Source organism: Pholis gunnellus (assembly GCF_910591455.1).
Source record: "Pholis gunnellus genome assembly, chromosome: 5".
Taxonomy (NCBI): domain Eukaryota; kingdom Metazoa; phylum Chordata; class Actinopteri; order Perciformes; family Pholidae; genus Pholis; species Pholis gunnellus.
The window spans coordinates 6,401,364-6,417,422 of record NC_136531.1 but is presented as its reverse complement, the minus strand read 5'-3'; the positions used below and the strand labels follow the sequence as shown (position 1 = coordinate 6,417,422).

Below are 16,059 nucleotides of genomic sequence, written 5' to 3'. Positions count from 1 at the left end.
TGTTCTCCCGTGTGCATTCACGTGAATGAGCGCCTGTTTGACACAGACAGACGTAAAGCAGAGCTAGACAGGAGGTGAGTCACGGAGCTCCTGTAGCTGAACAAACAGCGAGTGGAGAAAAGTCTCCCTTCTGTGTTTACACTGCATCTTGCCTCATCCCTCTCTCCCCTCCTGCCTTCCTGTCTCCCCCTCACCCTTGCCCCGCTTTGCTTTCCTTTCCTTTCCTTTCCTGTACCGTTGCCTCCCCACTTCTCTCTGCCTGTCCCCCGGTACACAGCCAGGGGACATTAAACAAACGTGGGCCTGCCCAGCAGTCCTCTTTAACTCTCTCTCTCTCTCTCTCTCTCTCTCTCTCACACCAATTACTTCTGGACTGCAGGCTGAGTATACTCGAGTACTGAGTACAAGCATACTCGACTATGTGTGCGCAGGCATGCACTTCCTCTCCCTGTGTGTGTGTGTGTGTGTGTGTGTGTGTGTGTGCGTGTTTTATGGAGGACATATTGGCAGTGGCAACTGGCCAAGCCACTGAGCGAGCACAGGAAAGTCTCCCTTTCTGTGTCCGTTTGACCGTTTGAAGGAACTGTAAAGGTGATTGAGGAAGCAAGACTGTGATTTAGGCAGTGCGTTAATTACAAGTCACAGAGCTGCAGAGTGTGTAGGGCAGAAGGTAGGGAAATGTTTTCTGACTCAGTGAAAGGGCTGTTAAAATCTCTCTCAAACACATTACTGTTCATTACTGTTGTAACCTCTGCCATCTTTCTTTCTCCTTCTTTTTCTCCCTCTTTCACCCTCTCTTTATTGGTCTCATGTGCAGTCACATACGCAGGCTGTATTTCTCTGAGTGGGGAAAAATCATTAAGAGTCACCGTGCAGAACTACGACATTAACAGAGAATAACTCCAGATTTGGTTTAATACAGTGAGGACAATTAATAAAGCGTGAACAGAAACTGAAATACAATGTTGACTTGACAGTGATGCCAAAAGTACGAAGCCGTCCTATTTTCACTTAAGTGAATTAAAGTGAACTTTTGAAATGTGAATTATGCAACTTTACGTCGTTTTTCGACGAATGCAAAAAAAACCCCACCTCAAGTGAGCGTAAAAAAACGTTTAATCAAATTTCAAGGCCGACAAAGCGGTTTGCCTTCAATTTTCCCGCTGGTCCAAACAAAAAGGCGTCTATTATGTGAACATTTGCAAGAGCAGGTTGACGCCTTTATAAGTCTTGTTTTCTCTGACCAATAGTCCAAAGCGGGACCCAGAGTGTCTATACTTAGTCGCCCTTAAATCTTTTTCCCGTTAGTTTCAGAGATTACATGGGTGTAATGTGGATGCGTCCACATCGTGTGGGCCATGCAGTGTGTGTGGTTCTGATTGTGCCGCCGTGGATGTGCCCGACGGTTGCCTTTAATGAACATGAATGTTTCCCTGTTATCATTTTAATGTAGTCCGAAATGTTTTGGCTTGATTTAAATTGAGATAGACACAATCCAGGCCTTCTAAATAGTTGATGCACATTTTTTATGCATCAGCAGTCTGCCTCCATTATTTCCTCTCATTTGGTTCAGCTCCAACGGGCTTATTATAGCGATGTGGAGCTGTGCTGTGGATGCTTTTGTTTCCTCCCTTTTGTTGATTGCAAGATGAAAGGGTTCACACAATTTCTTTTTGTTGTTGTTGTTTTAAGTGACATTTTTCTTTTTTTTAGTTTTAAGTGATTCTTTTAGAACAAGCTTGGAACAAGAAGCACACTTAATGGATCTTGCAGCAGGAATGCCAATGACATTCAGTGGAGGCACGCTGTTATACCGCCCTGCTGAGCAGCAGCGACAGTACGAGGCGCATAATGCCGCATAAGGGCTCAAGTTATAAATGAAGTCAGACTTTTTACTTTCTGAAACACATACATTTTAGGTATGTGTTGTTAAACTGATGAGGAGTTCTAGTTGTTATCGTGTTTAGCAGCTGATCATCAGGACAGTTTTAGTGCTGACAAACATTATCGATGTAAACAGACTTTGACAGCATTAAAACATGAATGACTGAGCTGCTGTGTGTTATTAAGCTGTCAATCAATATCAAAATAACAGGTTTCAATACTCTGTCTTGGGGGAGGGGCTGCCCTTTTGTGTGCACTAGAATCCGGCTCTGGTGACATCACTGCCTTTTCAGTGCTGCTGTGGAGGAAGAGGAAGAAAAAAATACTTTTGTAGAATAAGACTTAAGAACAACCATCGCTGTTGAGAAGCTGCAACAATGACGTCATAGTTTGACCCAACTTGAAATCTTAATTTAGCTTTTAGGCCCTTCGCTCACATTTGTAGCAATCAGAATCTTAAACAAATGGGTTTTTTTTCTTTTTGGAAGATAATTTTTTGAGGCGTTGCATTTTGACAGAGCGAGAGGATTAAAGAAAGTTCAGCAAATGTACTGTAAAACAAATCTTCAACCCCAGGCTGTGTTAACAATAGCTTCATTTAAACTATGCATGGAAAATCAGTCACTGTCAAGCTGCTGGCAGCAGAATGTCAAGAGCGGCATTGGTCCAGTTCTCAGTCTTAACTCAGTCAGACTGTTTAATCCCATTACAAAAAACACAGCTATCATATTTTCCATAACTACATGAAACTGTTGTGGGGAAATTGGCAAAGTTAGGTTCTCTTCATTGATTTCATTCTCTGTTCACCACCAGGATCAGTCGTCTCTCCTCCTCACTCTGTGCTGTTTGATTACAGTAGTGAACAAAACCTCATATCATCCCAGACCTCCAGCTTCTGCTTGAGCCCAATTAACCCCGAAAGCGTCACAACAGGAGCTGGTCGTCAGGTGTCGCCATCAGCCTCTAAAAGATTACATTTCATTTCACCGGAAGCTCAACAATCACTGAGTTGCAATTCTTTTTTATTCTTTTTTTTCTTTTTTTTCATGCCTCTGAGTTGACAATAGCTGTGTAGCTTGCGGCAATTATGTTTTCCGACTGTCCGCACGTCCGCCCCGTTCTTGTGAACGTGATATCTCAGGAACACCTTGAGGGAATTTCTTCAAATTTAGCACAAACAAGGATTAAAGGATAAGTCTTTGTTATTATGCAAGACAGGGTTGAACAACGAAATGTGGCTGTAGCTCATTTGCTGCTCAAGAAAAAACACGATAAAACATAAAAGCAACAACAGTTGGACATTCCTTAAGTGCATTTTTTTTAAAATTAGGAGGAATGTAAACAACAAAGAAAACATTTCTCTTTGCAGATGATACGGCTGGCATCTTAACATTAAAAATTCAACATCAGGGACTCCGCCTCCTCTTGCCTCACCAGAGACCTGCGCTCCGTTAGGTGCAGCCTGATCCAGGATGCCACGACGGAGCCATTCTCCATTTTTTGTGTTCAAAGGTTCAGCTCACTGTGACCTCACAACTATCCCGCTCTCCTGAACATGATATCTCAGGAATGCCTTCATTACATCTGGCACCAGCATCCACATGGACCGAAGGATGAACTGAGCAGATTTTGGTGGTCAAAGGTCACTGTGACCTTAACTCAAGAGTTCATATGCTAATTATGACAATTTCACACAAATATCTTACAGGATCCAATGATGATGTGATGAAATAAACTGCAACTTGACTGATTAGTGGAGGCATAAAGCAGGAGGCAGTTATTCTAGTATATTTTATTATTTTACGTAATAAGAATTGCAATTTGTGACGGGCGACTTGCACATTACACCTCAGAGAGTCCAGTGAGATTACAAGAAGTTTATATTGGGTTTTTGTCTGAATTGAAATGTTGAAAACAAGCCACCGATGAATTTCCATCCCCATTAAAGGTCTGAAAATCAATAGAATTAAAGGAACAAAAAACACAATACTTTCATGAAAAAGGATGGCTTGTTATGGTAATGCTTATACAGCAGTTATTGCTTTTCTTAATGTCAGCTTTTGTTTGCAGTTGTGCAGGCAAAGTAAAACAAGCCAAACAAAAAGCTATCATAACACATGTTGATGAATATGCTACAGAAGCGTTCCCCCTCCTCTCCGCGTTCAAAACAATGCACTCTCTGCAGCACAGTTTTATAGTTACCAATTACTTTGGGATAGAGGACACCACACCACAACTCAAGCTGACAGGCAATTTTCAGAACAGGAGAGCTTAAAAATTTGAATACCTCAACCCGGTTGCTTTAACAAAATCCTTAGATGAAGCAGGTTTTATACATATCCACACACACACACGTAATGTAACACTGCGTACGTTAACGATCAATCAGTCCAACAGAGAATGTATTCACGCGTCCACCGACTTAAACTCACAAGCAAACATCCGGTTGAAACGGGCCGCAAGGAGCGGTGAATGCTCCCGACTGTGTGAGTACCTGAGTGAGACCCTCGCTGCATGTGTGCAGTGTAACGTGCGGGTGGCTGGCTGCCACTTGCTTTGGAGCCCAAGCTGCCAAATAGCAAGCTGTCTGGACTTGGTGTACAGTGGAGTATCCCTCCTCCTGCCCCGCCGTCTGTATGTCAGACGCAGTGAGCTTTAAGAAGGTGGCTCGCTGCCTATCGGAGATAGAGAGGGAGGGCAGACAGGGCCGAGATGGAGGGCTCTGTTTGGCAGGCGAGACGGTCCCCAAACCTGACACACACATACACACACACACACACACACACACACACACAGTGACACACACACACACAGTCTTACGCACTTAGATGTAAAAACACTCTCATACAGGCACGGACTCTCTCACTCATCCTTTGGCCTGCAACATGTTTGTGCTAATTAGCTCTTGGCACGTGTGTGTGTGTGTGTGTGTGTGTGTGTGTGTGTGTGTGTGTGTGTGTGTGTGTGTGTGTGTGTGTGTGTGTGTGTGTGTGTGTGTGTGTGTGTGTGTGTGTGTGTGTGTGTGTATGTTTGTGCGTCTGTGTTCAGCAGTCAGCCTTGCGGTGCGGACACCCCTAGAGTGTTTATTAAATGAGTCTTGGGGCCACAAACACTTAATGAAAGACCAATCTGGCTTGGCGCTTTGGTTCAAAGCAGAGCAGGAGAGGTAAGACAGGACAGTTGTATGGGGGGGTGGGGATGTGTGTGTGTGTGTGGGGGGGGGGGGGGGGGGGGTGTGTGTGTGTGGGGGGGGGGGGGGGGGGGTTGAGAGACAGCTAGAGAGAGAAAAATTGTAATCTGAGGGAGAATGGAGAATGGGATATAAGAGAAAGAGGCTGTTTTTTAATATAGGAGCTGGGATGAGGGGTACAGGGAGCAGTGGGAATAGGATGTAGTTGATTACTGTATTTTAATTTCCCTCTTCTGCCTGGGGATGAACTGTCACACCCACACACATAAGCATGCAGAGTCATGCACTGTTTTACAATTGAGTGTGTCTTTAATTAAAAGAGCCAGAACATTTTTGTCCCATTTAATTAAATGTAGAACTAAAAGAGATCAAAAAGTCGCATGTTGAGTTCATGTTATATTAAATCTCAACTACATTGCCATTCAGTCTGGTATGCACACTTATTTATATGCCGGCGTGTGTGTCTGACTATATTGTAACTCTTGTGATGAGAGTGTGTAACCACCCTCCAGCTACTCCGAACCATTTTCAGTTTTTTGAGGGGAAATCTACGTTAATGTAGGTCCCTTTAATCTCAAATGTTGCCTGACTTCTTATTGGCATATTTCATTTCTTTCCCCTCTGTGTTGCTTTTCGGATATGAAAGTTCCATTTTGAAGATTTATGGGAAATTAAGCTTTAGACCTCCCAATATGGAACAAATGGAAGCGTGAAGCAAATCGCTGTAGCCGTCAGCCACCGTCCTCACAAGTAATTTCACATATAAACAGTACGTATGAATCGTATGTAAATGAGGGGAAAACTACACGAACAAAGAGTTTTAACTCAACGAATGTTCAGATGTTAATATGCTATCTTAATTGGTCTAACTGCATTCTCAGAACCGCCCACTGAGCTCCTCTGTCTTTGACTGTTAATAACCTCCCAGGCTCCCTCCTCCCTCAGACACTATAGGCAAGTGGAAGCGGCGCCTTCTCTGCCTATTAATCAGTGCGTGTGCCGGATAAAACAGATGTGATAAAACGGGCTGGTCAGTGCAGTTAATGAGCTCAACGACCAGAAATTGCATTATAGACCTCGGTGAGGATGCAGCATCCATCCTCGCTGTGGAAGAAGTCGGAGGGAGCAGGAGAGCGGTTTCGGTTAAAGCCTCTATTTCAGGCAGAGATGCGGTCGAGTGCTCACACACACACATGCATGCACACACGAAGCAACATGCACTCACAAGAATAGACAGTGTCAGTGTTGGTGTTGAGTCTCTGGCTCTTGTGGACGCTCTCCTGGGAAATCACACTGAATAAAATTAGACCTGAAGAATTCTGTCTGTACGCGAGTGTGTATGTGTCAAACAGGCCCCACGTTATCTCCTCTCCTCGATCGATATGTAGTTCAATCAGTCCTATCTTTGTGTGCTGCTCATACAAACACCTCCATGTTTAAGGGACTATCAGGATCTCATGTTCATGGGTGCATCGACGTAATCATCTCTAAGCTGTGGGTGACGGGAGATCATATTGGTTGGGCTCAATTTGGATGTGCCCGCGCGCCGCTTACGACGCTGCAGCAACACCTGAATGGAGTGCGTGCGGCATATGAGGTGGCAGTCTCTTATCATCTGATAATCAAACAGCAGCAGGTAGTCAAGATGCTGTGCTAAACTTTAATTAAATATGTTCCTGCTTTAAAGTGTTGGCAAAGACAGTAAGGGGCCTTTTTCTATTTCAAGTTCTTTATTGTCATATGCACAACAATTACAGCGAAGCTGTCGTTGGCTATATGAAAGTCTTGGATCCCAGACTCCTTCCAACAGTGCTCATTAGATACGTATAAAAGAAAAAAAGGGAAAATCACTTCAAAGTAAAAGCTAAATCTAATATAAAAGTGCAAGTTAATATATACTGCTCAAATATAAACATACATCAAATATAAGTAAAGTTATATACATTCATGGTATACAGTATTACAAATGAATCAACTGAATATAATCAGGAATATAGTGTATGCATAATGAGAAGTGATAAATATATATATATACAGAGAGTAAAACAGTAATTAAAGTATATAGAAGTGAAGTGACAGTATCATGGTAAGGTGTCGTGGTGACTCATGGTCTGTAGTCTGAAGCTGTGCCTGATCCTGGTGGTGCGCACCGTCTGCTCGACAGCAGCCGGCTGAACAGTTTGAATCCGGGATCATTGACGTTCCTGATTGTCCTGGTGTCCTTCCGACACCGCTGAGCGTGGAGATCCTCCGTGGCTGACAGCTCCGTCCTGGTGATGTGCTGGCCAGTTTTGACTGCTGCTCCTCTGGAAGTTGCAGAGTGTCCTGGAGTCTTGTGTGGTGATCTCTGCTGACTCTCTCCACTGTAGCGGCACCGTTGATGATGATGATGATGATGAGGATGGTGATGGTGATGGTCTGTCTCTTCCTGTAGTCACACAATGATGCTGTGATGGAGGCTGTTGGCACCAAGATGTCAGGGCTCTGACCTCCTCTCTGTAGACCGTCTCGTCGCCGTCAGTGATTATTGATTGGGTGATTGATGGATGCTGATCCATGCTCTATGAACATCGTTTTCACATGCGGTGTTCCTCTGGTCCAGGTGGGAGCGGGCAGCGTTGAGGATCGGGTGATAGCGTTGATCTTCTTGGCCTGTATATGAATTGAAGTGGGTCCAGTGAGTCAGGGAGGGGATGAAGGATTAGCCTAACCGCTCAAAGCGCTTCGTGATGATGGAGGTGAGTGCGACTGGGTGATAGTTGTTTTGGTCTTTTTGGGGACAGGGACAACGGTGGTGACGACAGACTGGATCAGTGAGAAGTTGAAAATGTCTGTTAAAACATCTCCCAGTTGATCCGCACGCGCCTTGAGAGCTCAGACAGGGATGCCATCAGGTCCAGCCGCCTTGCGTGGGTTAATCCCTATTAAAACATCTGCACACATCTGCCCTGGATATTACTAGTGGGCATGGGGTCCTTTGTACTTCCTCAGCTGGGGAGCTGGTCTCAAAGCATGCATAGAACGTGTGCAGTTCCTCTGGGAGAGATGCAGACATCAGTCTGTGACGGTTCTCGGTCCAGCACTCAATTCTGGTGTTGGAGCCCTGCCAGTTAGACTCAACTTTGTCCCTTTATTGTTTCTTCGCTCTGCTAATAGCCCTGTGGAGCGCATACCTGGATTTCCTTTAGTCACGACTCAGCTTTTTGTTGGTTACACGTGGTATGGAGTCAATTCAGATCGGGATAAGTGGCATGTGCTGCAATGAATTATAATGGAGTGGAAGCCACGCCCAACTGGCACTCTGCCGATCCGGTTTTGGAGAGCACACATCGCTGCCAATTCAGCACTGCGAAACAATGCTCACAGACAAACAGCCTTACAAAAGCATACACATGCAGATATTTCTGTTTTAAAACGACGTCTTTCTAAATTACAGCACACGCCTTTTTCTGTGTGTTTTCTTCTTTTGCTTTTTATTTATGTCACCCCAATTTACAAGTTTGTCTTGCAGTGCTTTACAATATTAACACAGCATCCATAATGCAGCTGTGTGGCTGGGGCACAGAATCAGACAGAAAAGAATAAGAGACTATCATCTCACTTTAATATCCTTTATTCTCCCTTTGGTCATATTGATTTTTATTTCAGTGTCAGCTCTCAGGTTAGAGTATTGGGAGATTTACATTCACTGACATGCTGAAAACACAAGTAGCATCACTAAAAACATCAACCTGCGCTTCCTGCCTGGCGGCATCCGTTCCCAGGCAGTTCAAACGCATGAAAATCTGAGCTCAACGAATATATTTTTTACCTTCCTCGACCCCCACCCGCTATCCTCACCCACACCGCCTCCCTCCCAAATCAACTCTGGCTACAACGCTCCCCTGAAAAAGCAACACACAGTATGTTTGTCAGTGATTGTTTCTTACCTCCGTGTGCTCGTGTGAGAGCAGTGTTGTACCTTGGGTGTTTGTTGTTTGTGGTTGTGTGTGTGTGTGTGTGTGTGTGTGTACATTGCATGTTTGTGCTGTATTGATTGCTGCGGGTACGTGGGGAAATGAGGATGGATCAGTGTAAAGAAGGGAAGAACAGAAGACAATACACAAACAACGAAGAAGGAAAGAGACACAGAATGAGCCACATATCAATCTGAGACAGGAGGAGAGATTTGTTTAAGCTCTCTGAATCCTCTTTCCTTTCTGATGAATGTATTCAATGTTATGATTTCTAAATGATCCATGCGCCAAGTACTCTCCTCTTATCAGAGTCTTAGTTTGAGCAGTGTTGTTGTCTGAGACGGAGCAACGGAGGACGCACATTTTGCTTCCGGTTTGATGTTATTGAGTTTCCTAATTCCTCTCTTCTCTGTGTGTTTTGTTTTTTGTGCCCTACAGTGCAATCACTTTGGACAATCAGCTGGTCGTTTTGGCAACCACGGCGGCAGACGCCGGACGCTACCACGTCGAGGCGGTGAACGAGATGACGGGAGAGAACGTGACCAGTCCCGCCGTCTACCTGAGCATCTCAGGTAAAGTGACGTTCGGACCGGTTCCGAAAGGTTCGGGTGTAAGATCCGAATCGAATGGACCTGGTGTTCAACCAGGCAGCAGATTTAAATCTCACTAAGGAGCTTATTCCATAATCACATTTGACTGATGGTGGATTAGAAGGTTTTCAGAGCCTTTGAGAATGTGCTACTTCCTCATTATTTGACTTTGTTTCACCTTTTTTAGGCCTTTGGGAAGCTTGATTGGGTTCTCTGTGTTATCACTAGTGTCGGGATTTGATAGCATATTTCATCCAGTTTGATGAGAAAAACAAAACAAGCTGAAACTCAGAGATTCAGTTAAAGTCTGCACCATGTGTTGGTTTAGGAGGAGGTTTGAGTGACGGCGTAATTACTGTTGACAACCCGTAGATACAACCTGCAAATGAGACGAGCAGCAGAGGACGTGAATGTTGATAATAAACACATCTGACACATTACAAAAACTGGAGAAGCTCAGATTATTGACACCCTATGATTGGAACACGACGCAGAAAGTGAAAAGAAGCCTAAACACTCGGGCAGCCTTACAAAGTAAGTCCAGTCATGATCGTAGACTGATGTTAAGTGGTGTTACGAGTCAATGTCCTAGTTTTTGTAACCCACAACTGATTTTGACTGAGAACAAACACCGGCCTGGTGAGCTTTATTGCGGCCTTTATTGCGTACCTTCTTGACATTTCAGTTTAGGCTACGGGCTATTTGTTTGCTGAACGAGCTCGTAGGAGCGGCTTGTTGCTAAACTGAGACTAGCCGGTCCACCTAAAAGGTCAGCCCACCTTAATAAGTGAGCCTGCAGCGTTGGTGTCGCTAGCTTCCAGGCTAACCCCTGTCCCTCTAATAAGCAGGTGGCAACCAAGACATGCACACTTGGCTTGGGTCTTGAGGAGTTGTTGCATTTATTGTTTATTATAGCCCAGGTTTAGATGTTGATCAAGATGCTGCTGGCTAGTTGTTGGTGACCACGGACTCTTCATCATAGGTTTTCATTGCCTGTTGATGTGTGTTTTTATGTGAAGTCATGCTAGCTCCCTTTTCAGAAAAATCCTGAAGGAATGAATTGTTTTTGGTGAGTGAATGTTGGTGAATGGCGTTCATTCTGTTTTCATTTGGAAAGAAACCGGCTGCACTCGCAGGAGCTGATAAGTTCTGTGACTCTTTTTTTTTTTTGGCCTCCCCCTTCTGTGTCCCTGCCTCTGCAGCCTTTATCGCTGAATCACTTTATGTCCTTCTCTCTGTATCGCTTCTCCTTGGAGGCCAGAGGATAGACTATACTGTCTAACAGTCCTTCAGCCCAAGTGTTCGCTATGGTTAAATGAGAGGAGGAGGAGAGAGGGAGCACTCTGTCCCTTGTGGCTGTATAGAGTTTTAATTAGATTCTCTTTACAGGGTTGTATCCTTTGGCATCCTTTGTCACAAATACACGCACACACACACACACACGCGCAATCACATAAATATACGCACAGTACCTTGTTACAGCTGTCAGAGGGGAGTACTCCCCTGGGTGTCTTTTAGGAATTGTAAGGCTATAGTTAGGCTTCACTGATCAGTCTTCGGTCATAAACGTCTGCGTGTGTGCGTGTGTATGTGTGTGTGTGTGTGTGTGTGTGTGTGTTTCTTTTTATCCGTGTGTTTTTTTCTACAATAAACATTTCTTGGGTAAATATCCTCTGCTATAAAGCAGCATGTTTGGTTGAGTTATTTGTTATCGAGATTGGAGCGGAAGAGGAAGAGAGGAAAGAGAGATGAAATAAAAACCGGCGGACAAGTGAAAGAGTCACAAGGATGCGAGGAGTAAAGGCAAAAACAAACAAACAAGGAAACACATGTCTTCTTGCTTCACTTTCACTCCTCCACATCAGACCTCTAACAGCCCGTTGGTCGGTTGGTCGGTTTTGGAAATGGAGATGTTAGAGATGATGTTTGGAACTTTGGATCATTTTACATGTGTCCGCCACGTAGCAAACTACACTGATGCCCTGCAAGATGACAATGCACGCTGAGCAGCAGACTGGGCCTATTAACCTATGAAGGACAGAGACCAGTCAAGGTTTGCCAGCAGGAAGTTTGAAAGGAAAAAAGTGGTGAGCGGTTCACCAGGTTAACTGACCTCCAACACAACAAACGTGTGAATAAACGCATGCAAATTGTGTTTCTTGTTCATCTGCACTTCCTCCCTCTCTCTCTCTCTCTCTCTCTCTCTCTCTCTCTCTCTCTCTCTCTCTCTCTCTCCCTCTCTCTCTTTTACATTTCCTGTCCTATCTCTGTCTCCTTCCATTTCCCGTCTCCCCTCTTTTCACTTTTCCATTCCATTAAGCAGGATCTGAAGACAGAAGTTCATAGCTGTCTGTCAAATTTTCTATTTCTAAAAATGTTGTCTTTCTTTTCAGAAATTCGCCGGAATAAATGAGATACCTATTTCCTATTCTTCCCCTTTCTTACTTTGATTTGAGCATTGTGCTCAACAGAGAGGAACAAGAGAAAGAGGATTGGTAGAGAAAGAGACAGAAAGGGAAGAATTAATGAAGGGAGTCACGGATGTAGACTGAGAATATGACCAACAACCTGTTCTTTTGGAGACTGCTGGCGGAGAAAGCTCTTTTGTGTGTGTCTCTGTGCACAACAAGCACGGGCATTAACACATAAGATGCGGCCACTTTTATAAGACCTGCTTGCCCCGTAAGAGCCGAGGAAAGTAGGTGCAGCACAGCCAGCTGTGTGACCTGATCCATTATCTGCATGTCCCTGACCACTATCCTGTAAGTGTGGCCCGGACTGCTGAAAAACAAAAGAAAAGCACTAACTGTCATCCGTGGTGGAGCTGGAACAGCCACAATTGATAGCAGCTCAACAGCTTGGTGAGAGGTCACACACTGTAATCACTGGAGGAACAGCTCGCCTCTGAAATAAACAGCTAGTGGAGCTATTTTTTTTTAATTTTATTTTTTTTATCACCGCTGACAACATATGGTGTCACAGAGGACGTTTTCAGTCAGTTGACACTGCATACTGAACATGACAGATTGATAGAGGATGAATCTTAAATATGCAACGAAGAACATGTGCCGTCCAAATATCAAGTTAATCAACGTGACAAATCACTTCAACACAGCCGCTCCGGAGAGGGGAGGGGGGGGGGGGGGGGGGCAGAGTCAAGGTGCAGATCTGGTCAATTAGTGACGGCATACCCCTTGTGTGCTCAGTGTTTTTGCATTAGAAGGAAAGAATTCTAATGGCCTCTGGGTATTTCTGTTACTGACGGGAGATGAGGATCCCTTCTCCAATTAATTAAGCTCCATGCATACCTGCTATCATCTCTCCCTCCCCGTCTCTCTTTAACACACACACACACACACACACACACACACACACACACACACACACACCACTCAGCCTGTCAGTCAAAACAGCAGCCAGTCTCCCTCTTGGCCAGAAGAGTGTGGGCATGTCTGTGTGCTGCTCTTCAGTTCCCAGCGCTGGCGGTCTTTGTAGATTTGCACATCAGACCATTAGAGCAGCAGAATATCCCCAAAGAGAAGAGTCGCTGGAGGGGGTGATCTCCCACGCACATGAAAGCACTGCCGACGCGCTAACGTACACACGCGAAAAGACACATGCCCGGAAACTCTTCGCATATATCTCGACATCATCAAAAGACGCGTGCAGACAAAACGGCTTGACACCTCAGTCGACCCGAGATGAAGAAGTTCTGATCCCACATCCATGGATCTCATATATATATACAAGAGGAGGGCGTGCTGGGTAGGCGGGAGAGAGAGGGTAGGAGATTGTGGCTGACAGCATGTATGGCGATATAATTACTGTAGCACTTTAAATGCTATCTCAGCTCTGGGCTCAATAGTTGATCAGCTGCCTTTATCTTTTCTATAGAGAAGACAGTAATGTCACGCTTGTTAGTGATTGCTGAACTGCAAAAATAGCTGAGAATGTCACGCGCTCACATAGAAGCTTACAGAGTGCTTCCTTTTAAAATGGGCACTCCAGCGGTTTCCTTTACATGAAGTTTTGGGAACTTGCGAGACAGATTCTCTTTTTTTTTTTAATCGATCCATGCAGTAGAGGCCAAGGCGCCCTGACTTTTAGTCCCTAAATGCAATTGATTGCATCCTGTCGTTAGACCCTCGCTGCCGAGTAAATGCTCACATCTTTCAAATTCCACAATACCGCTTTGTGATATTGTAGCACATGGCTTTCTCTTATACATTTTGTCAACAAAGCCAAGCTGACTTCTGTGACATCACTCAGACTCGACATAGCGCCCTCTAGAATCAAAGAAAACTCTTTACAACTCTTTTCCCACCTCTTTTTTTTCACTGATTGATGATTAAAATGTGCGTAGTTCCCCTTTAACATGCTCTACATACTGTACCTCCATAATTAGTTTATGGCAGAAGGGAATGTGAAACTTTCTGCAAAGTTTCGAGGACCAAGTTGTCTCGCACACAAGAAAGTTGGAAGAAAGAGGGAAATTTCCAACTTGTCTTTGAAGCCTGGTAGTTCTGCACATTAATGATTTGAGTTTGATTCTGCTGAATAAAGAACAGAGACATTCAGCAGGCAGTTATTCTCTCAAGTGCCGTAAACAGTGCGCGAGCTGAATGGAGTGCAAATATAGAGAAGAGCAAGCACAAAGCGGAGACGACGAGACGCGGCAGCAACACAGGAGACGAAGTTGAACGGAGAGCTGAGGGACAGGTTGACTCCAAGTGCACGAATGCTTTGTAACCTCATAACCTTTCGCAACCTTAACCACTGTGTGTGTGTGTGTGTTGGGGAAGGTGTGGGAGTCTGAGTTTGATTACCTCGGCTTAGTGATTGGAAGAGAGTCTGTCTGAGTTTGATTACGCCTCCTGTCTGAGACTCCCCTGGTGTCTGCCATTTTACATCACTCCCTTTTCTCCTGTTTATCCCCCCCCTCCACCGAGCAAGGCCTGTCGCCCTGGGAAGTGACGGAGTGGCCTGAAGAACGGACTTGTGCAGCATCTGACTCAGCTGGCCTCCCTATAACCCAGACTACACACAGTGTATACACACACACAGGACTGGTTGGGGAAGTAGATATGAAGGAAGAGAAGAGAACTTTTTGCTTGGAATGTTTTGAACAGCATACATGACACACAACTTACTGTCTGTTCAAAAAAAAGAAGCTTTTATGGATACACGTCTCGAAGTAGTTGACGAAAACTGCAACCTGTTTGTGTAAGCGCGTGTCTGTGCTCGGCAATTACGTCTGTGTTGTTATTTTTTTTGCATGCCTGTGTGTCTCTGTGTCATTTGTTCCTTCCCCTCCTTCCCAGATGTTCCCTTTCCACATCACTGACTCTTAAATGAGAGCCTGCCGTGGATCTTTCTGTGCATGTGTGCAACTGTGTGTGTGTGTGTGTGTGTGCGTCTAAACATCCATGTGTGTCTTTGCTCCAGGTCCCATGCCAGTTCTATGGCGCGTCTAATTGGAGGTATTTTAGTGTCCCGGAGCGAGTGAGTTTGTGATTGTGTTTTTGTTGGGTGGAAAGCATGTGGTTTGAGTGCATGCACATGTTTGCACGTGTGTGTGTGTGTGTTTGTGTTAGTTTGTTGTCGTGTCGCAGACCCCGACACCTGTGAGCCCTTCATTTAAAAGCTTAAAGATTCAGGATCAGACAATCCCCCGTATCCCTGTGTTCAGACGTTGTTTTTCAGTGCTGCAGCTCTCATCACGAGTTTTGCCTGTTTTCGCTGCCTCATGCTTTGGTGGGCTTCAAGGAAAACCATAGAAACATCTCTAACCAACATGGCAACATAATGATCTGTGCCGCGAGCTGCCTCGGTGTGCTTCATGTGGAGACACGTCGTCTGCAGCGTCTAGCGTCGGTTAGGGAGAAAAAGACTCAGGAGATTTGTAGTCATACCAGTGAGAATAGCAACAGACTTGTGGAGAGATTCTCTCTCAGACGTTTTGGCTGGTGACCCCTCAAAACAAAACGAATGCCAAATTGGATGCGGTGTAGCAACTCACCGCCCCCTGATGCAAGCACAGGTGTACGCACTGAACAGTGACTCAAAATCTTTTCTCTTTCTCCTTGGTTTTGTTTGGAAGCAGCTGCCAATTTTCTTTATTTACCAGGGAGATAAAAATGTTGTCTGTTTGACTCGTCTCTCATTAGCTGACAGGGAGCTTCCTGCGTAGAATTTCTTTGCGGCTACACTATAATTGGCAACAGCAGCGGCTCTCAGTTCCGATTATTTAGTTGTTAGTTTGATTTCCTGAATGATGGTAAAAATTATAGTAAGGACAGTTTTGCCACGTTTAGTCCTGAAGGGAGAGGAAAAGAACATCGCACTCGACAAAACTCAAAACAAGAAGAGATGTGAGGTCCAAAAAGTACAAAATCTATTTGGTGCACCTGTTGGTGATTAGTCTATTGGCCCTTGATGA

General features: G+C 44.7%; 1 protein-coding gene across 1 annotated transcript in view; it reads left to right on the top strand.

Moving 5' to 3' along the window:
- Window positions 1-16,059, top strand: part of LOC306695970 (protein sidekick-1-like) — a gene marked incomplete at both ends in the record, with an annotated part of 206,754 nt that overhangs the window by 94,454 nt on the left and 96,241 nt on the right. The window contains one exon of the mRNA XM_079159429.1: window positions 9,469-9,602. Coding sequence (XP_079015555.1) covers window positions 9,469-9,602 — 134 coding nt within the window. The remainder of the gene's footprint in view (window positions 1-9,468; window positions 9,603-16,059) is intronic.